The sequence below is a fragment of the Equus caballus genome, chromosome 22, assembly GCF_041296265.1.
Source record: "Equus caballus isolate H_3958 breed thoroughbred chromosome 22, TB-T2T, whole genome shotgun sequence".
In the NCBI taxonomy this organism is placed as follows: Eukaryota; Metazoa; Chordata; class Mammalia; order Perissodactyla; family Equidae; genus Equus; species Equus caballus.
In genome coordinates, this window is record NC_091705.1 from 21,193,999 (window position 1) to 21,200,135 (window position 6,137).

At 52.6% G+C, this 6,137-nt stretch overlaps 1 protein-coding gene across 1 annotated transcript in view; it reads right to left on the reverse strand.

Moving 5' to 3' along the window:
• The window catches only part of TGM3 (transglutaminase 3), a 40,289-nt gene extending 35,780 nt beyond the window's left edge, over positions 1-4,509 (reverse strand). The window contains exon 1 of the mRNA XM_001497589.5: positions 4,303-4,509. Within this exon, the coding sequence (XP_001497639.2) occupies positions 4,303-4,309 (7 nt within the window). The 5' untranslated portion in view covers positions 4,310-4,509. The remainder of the gene's footprint in view (positions 1-4,302) is intronic.
• Positions 4,510-6,137: the final 1,628 nt, after the last annotated feature.

Here is a 6,137-nt window from a genome sequence, read left to right on the forward strand (position 1 = left end):
CCAGCTGCCATTGAGGGTCTCTGACATGCCAGGCTCTGTGCCAAGCATTTTTCCTACGTATGTCCTTTATTAGTTATAAAAACCCTACGAGGCTGCTATTCCCATTTCACAGATGAAGGATTTGGAAGTCTAGTCAGGTGATGTCACTTGCCAAATATTACACGCTCAGGCAGAGCCTGGACCCAAGCCCAGCCTGGAAGCCAGTTTTGCCTGACCACACATGACTCCAAGCTGCCGTCCCGCAGCCAGCCAAGGTGGTTGTGGTGGCAGTGACTGGGCACAGTTCCAGGAAGCCCCAGAGAGAAAGGGCCACCCATAGCCTACTGCCTGCCTCCTATCACGTGGTCAGAGGGAGAGGAGTGGAAGGAAGGACCCCGGCCCCCTTCACTTCCAAAGAGTTTGGAACCTCTCAGACCAGTCCACGCCCCTTGCTGCATGTGAGGATCGCCTGGAGAGTGTTATTTTGGCCTGAACCCCATCCTAGACAATTAAATTAGAATCTCTGGGTTAGGGACAGCATTGGTATTTCTTTTTAGAATTCTGGTGATTCTAATATGCAGCCAGGACTGAGAATCATTACTTTAGGCCTATATATCATTTTACACTCACCCGAGCTCTTTCATGCTAATTATCTCACCTGAGCCACATGGCAGCTCTGGGAGGGAGGCCCCGGGGAAATCACTGCCTCCTTCTGACAAGGGAGGAAGATCAGGTCGCTAGGGAATGCAGACCCCTTCTCAACTCATCTCTCCGCCCCTACCAAAATCCCTGGGGCCTCCTTCCCTCCACTCCCAAGTGATAGGGAAAAGAATTTCCTCCTTCAGCTCACACCCCAGGCCGGCATGTGGGCCCTGGGGAGGAGAATGACTGCCAGTCAGAGGAGCACAGCCCAGCAGGGAGGAGGCAGGGTGAGAAGCCACTTGAGGTGAATGAGCACAGCACATTGGGGCACTTGGGAATGTGAAGGGCGCAGGCAAGGGGGCGGGCAGGCTTCTAGTGGGAGAGGTTCCCCTGGGCATCATCCTTGATTAGAAAGCAGACTTCATCTCAGAGGGTTTTTCTTTAGACCGCCAAGGCAAGGGGAAAACAGGCTCATAGAAGTTCCAAAGGAACAAGAAGCTATGTGGACTGAGCACCTAGGAGGTAGATATCACAATAACCCCATTTTAGAGGTGGGGAAACTGAGTCACGCAAGTTCAACAGCCTGCCCCAGATCACTCGGCTGGTAGGGAGAGAGCTGAGACTCAAGCCAGAGCGTGTCAGATGTGCACTCGTAACCCTTCAGCTAGTCTACCTCTGTGTATAATCCTAGATAGCAAAGGCTGAAACTCTGGCAGCCCTCCTTCCAGGCGGGAGGCCGCCGCTGGCAAGTCTATCTGATAAACAGGGAGCAGCTGCTGCTGCAGGTGAGAGAAAGCGGGTGGGACTGGAGCAGAGAAGAGGCAGCTCATCCTTATTTCAAACGTTGAGCAGCTGGAGCCATGAGCCTCTGAGCCCAGAGGGCTGATCCGCTTTCAGAGAGAGCGTAGCTATTGCTCCTGTCCAGGTGGCTGAAACACGAAGCCATTGCCCAGTGGGAGGAGAGCCCAGATGCTCCTGGAAGATTTACAGACGAGGAGGAGGCGGGAACCCCGGAGGAATTCCTGACTGCTTCTGCAGGAGAAAGAGCCACCGGTGTCCCAGCACCAAGGAAAAACATTTTGTGGCAGGCCCACAGCCCAGAATGACACAGGGCCTCTGCAGACTGGAGAGTGAGGCCAGAGGAGTAGGTCCCTGGAGCCGAGACCAGAGCCCTGCCCAGTAAAGCAGTTGGCAAGGAAGCTTCCCACCTTAGCGGGACAGAGCATTGGTCTTCAGAACAGAGGTTCTGGCCTCCTGCAGGCAGAGGCTGCGGTTCAAGCTTGTCCCCTGAGGACTCTGCCTCTGACCCAGGGTCTCCGAGTGGCTTTGGGCATGGGGAACAATGCTTTCCGTCCACACTGGGCCTGCTGTCTGTGTTCACAGCCTGTATTCCTGTCCACTCAGGCTCAGGCCTTGGTGGGCAGTAGGCAGAGGATGCCACAGTACTGGTGCAAAACACTGCCAGGGCTTCCCCACCATCATCCCCACCCACAGCCCACCTGCCCTCTCCACCAGGAGACGGAAGAACTGAACCCCCACCGACTCTAACAAGAACCTTAAATTAAGAGCTGGACACAGAGTCCTCTCAATGTGAGGACTCTGCTGGTCCCCTGGGTCACAGCTGCCAACCCACCTCCATTTATTTTCCTGTTCCCTCTGCCCAAAACACTCCTCACCCCACAAAACTACTCCTGACCAAGACTGACTCATCGTCCATGACCAATGCCATCTGCTTCCCAGGGTCTTCTTTATCTCAGCCCTGGCCCGGATGAATCTCCTTCTCTTGGCACCCAGAACACTTGGTCTGTAACTGGATGCAGCTGAGTGACAGTCCACCTTGCAGGCCACTTGCCTCTGAACTGATGTCACCAAGCACTATCAGGCTGTGAGCTCACTGAGGACAGAGACTGCATCTCATCCATCTGTTCCCCTTGCACCTACCGTGACTCCTTTCCCTACGCATCCAACAGGTACATTCATTCATTCAGCAAACACTTACTGAGCACCACCTGGCTGAGTGGTTGCTGAGCTAGGAACTATGTGTGTGACAAATTTAAAGGAATGAAGGTATTTGCCTGTCTCTCCCTCGCCTCTTTTAAAAATTGATTTTCTCCCATCCAGCCATTGTCCACATTCTGCTGTGACCTTAGAACACCCAGTTGATTTAGGCGTTGGGTTCTAAGAGCTCAGTGTCTCCATGAGTCACAGGCACTGACACAGCGGGCCCCTTGGGATGTCAAGAGGGGCTTACAGTGGGCGGGCTAGTCACAGGCCCCCTGCAGGGCCTCAGAGCCACGTGAGTGTGCATGCTCCCAGGGGTGAGCACATGCCGGGCCCTCGGCTCTCTGTCCCTGGTTTCCTCTCATGGCGAGAGAGCAGTCAGTACTGGAAAGAGCCTAAAACCTACTGATTTCAAGCCTTTCGTCTTGCAGTTGGAACCTGAGGCTCCGTGGCAGCAGGGGACACGTAAGCAGTTGGTAACAGAGTTCAAATGAGAAACCAGTCTCAGTATAGCTTTCCTGGGTCCCAGATGTCACACGCACTCTTTTATGAACTCCACTCTGGTAGCAGGACACGGTGGAAATGTTGCTGCTGGAACCCAGCCCGGGCTCTCCTACCAACACTCTGTGTGACCCTGGCAAGTGTCTACCCCCTCCTGGGCCTCAGCTTCCTGCTCCTCCTGGAGGGAGGGAGATGGCCTGGGTGACAGCTGACATCCCCTCTTGCTAAAGCCTACGGGATCCAGAGCTCCTCTTTTGGCGACCCAGCAATGCTGTATGTTCCCAGGAGGAAGCGGGGGACAGGGAAGGGGACCTATTTTTGCAGCCACCCTGTCCTGATCTTTGTGATTTCGGGAGTAAGCGCCATTTGCCTTTTGCATCAGGCTTGGGGATTTCTTTGGCAAACCTTCTCGCGGTCCTAACCGCCATTCACAATATTTTACAGGTTTGACTCATGCCTTGTTTGGGTTTGGCGTCGCTGTCAACCCACCAGGCTGAGCACCCCGTGACAGGCAATAATTAGCATGCTGCTTGGCAGGGGTGCTGTCTAACAAGAGCCCAGATCCTCGAGGGTGACCGCAGAGCAAGAAAACCTGCACTTCTTGTTCTCGTCCACCCCCCTTCCCTGGTGCTGCTCGTAGAGACGGTCTTTGGTGCACCGGCTCCTTCTGCCACTGGGAGGTTTCAGCTCATCAGGTCACTTTTAAAGAGGCTGCCGGTACTTCTGGACGTGAGTTTACTTGGGAGCATTCCAGTGCTGAGGATGGTTTCTTTTAAATCAACTCACATGCTGTCACTCTCTCGCTCCCTTATAGCTCTGAGATGTGCTTCTCTTTGCCTATGTTACTGACAGTTGGGTAAAACCGCATTGAGAAACATGGGGAGCAGGTGCCAGCCGGCTTGACACGGCAAAGCTCATCCGTCTGTCTAAGCAGATGTGACCTCCAGCTGGGTTGAATGCCCTGCCTATTATTCAGGACTACATTCCAAACATGTATACCTGGGACCACGCTGAGGGACTCGGTAGCCACTGAGAAAGAATAGAACCCTAAAATACTAAGATCCAGCCATCAGAGCCCCCAAGGCAACTGTCTGGAGCTGGACGCTCTGGTCTCTGCGGAGGTTCAGGAGAAGCACAGGCTTCCAGCAAGGACCTGTAGAGAAGACGCCACGCACTCACCACTCATGTTTCTCCTTCCTCTGCCTCTTCTCCGGCTCGTCTGGGAATGGCACGGTCAGTGGGGAGACGGGCTGCCGGGGATGGCTGTACCATATATAGAAGCCTCTCCGACACACCCCAATTAGGATTCTAATGAGGTGGGCGAGGCACCAGGTCATTCCTGTAGTGCCTGTAAACGTTTCACTTACGACATACTTGTCACCCAGTGGAAGGTCATCCTGTTGGGCAAGACCAGTTTGGGGAGAAGAGGGGAGATAAGAAAGACATGCAAAGAGTTCACTTTTATGATCTTTTTCAAAGATAAACAACTTCCTGGATTGTAGGGTTTAGGAAGTGATGTCACGTTTTTTTTGAAGCATCTGGTCCAGAACTGGCATGAGAAGTCCTCTGGTCAAAGAAATGTCTCCACCAAACCCAGAAGCAGAAAATTGCTTAGCCCTTTCTCGCTAGACACCATATGGGTGTTTTCCACCTGCACAAGGAGTGTGAGATGCTCAGCACAGCGCGGCTGTTCAGGGTTGCAGTGTAGCAGAAAGAGCAGTTGATTGGGGATTGGAAGCACTGAGTTCAGATGCTGGCTGGGCTCTGGGCCATCATTAAAACTTGAAGCCCTGTCTGTGACTGAGGGAATCACGCCCGCCCTTCTCAGAGTACCAAGTGGTGGGAATAGTCACCCAAGGCGATGCAGGTGGAAAGCGCATGGATGTGTGCCGTCCTGGATTAAACCGAGATATCATCAGGAGCTGAATGTCAGTTTGATCCCAGGTTAGGTGGGGGTGGGGAACTGTTCTTTTTAATGAGGCGGCAGGACAGCCACTGAACTTGCGGTCACGACACGGTTTCATCCAGGTTCCGCCATGTGCTGTCTAAGGCTGGAGGGTGAGCCATAACTTCTCCTGCACCCAGCTTCTCCATCGGGAGAAAAAGGGAGTCTGGGGCATTCTGACAGTCTACATTTTTGCTTGCTTTTTTGTTGTTTTCAAGGGGATATGGTTTTCAAAAGATCCTATTGTGGTTATTTACAAGAACACAGGTTTCCTGTGATAGATAAGAGAGTTAAAAAAAAAAAAAAGATAATGCTTCAAGGATTCCTAACGGAGAAGAAAGTTCTCAAGGCTTCCCCCAGAACTGGAGTGGGAATGAAGACCTGGCACCATGACAACAAGGTTAGGTCTTTAAGAAGAAGGCGGGAACGCTGGATTTTGAGAAAGGTGGGACTGAATAGACGTGGTTGGAAAAGAGGATCAACGTCCTCTCCTCCTCTGGGCCCCCACAGCGTTCTGCACACTCTAGGACCTCTGTCACCACGTGTATCTCACTGCCCTGGAGTGGTCTGTTTGTGTCTGCCCCATCCCCAGACTGAGCTCTCCGAGGGCACAGACTGCATGTTATTCACGTACTCTCAGATCCTCGCATGGGCTCGCCACACGGCGGGAGCACATAGATTTTTGAATAAATGAATCAGTCAACGTAAAGATGGAAATAATAACCACCATCAGTTTCCTGCTCGCCATGGGCAGGCACTGGCTAAACACTTCACATATATTGCCTTTTCTCATCTTCAGATCGATCCTATGACATATTATTTTTGTTATCCTACTGGGGGAGAAATGAGTTAATCCGCATCTATGCAACCAGGAGATTCGCACCCACATGTGAGCGACTTACTTCCAAGTCTGTTTGCTTAATCTGGAAGTTCGCTGCCTAAATGAGGTGGCATCTCAGCCTTTCCCAGGCTCTGCATCCGTGCCAGGAGAATGTGGCCACTGTTGGCTCTGGCAGATGACCAAGAAGAGAGCAGAGGGTGGAGAGAGGTATGGCAAGGGGTGCTGGAC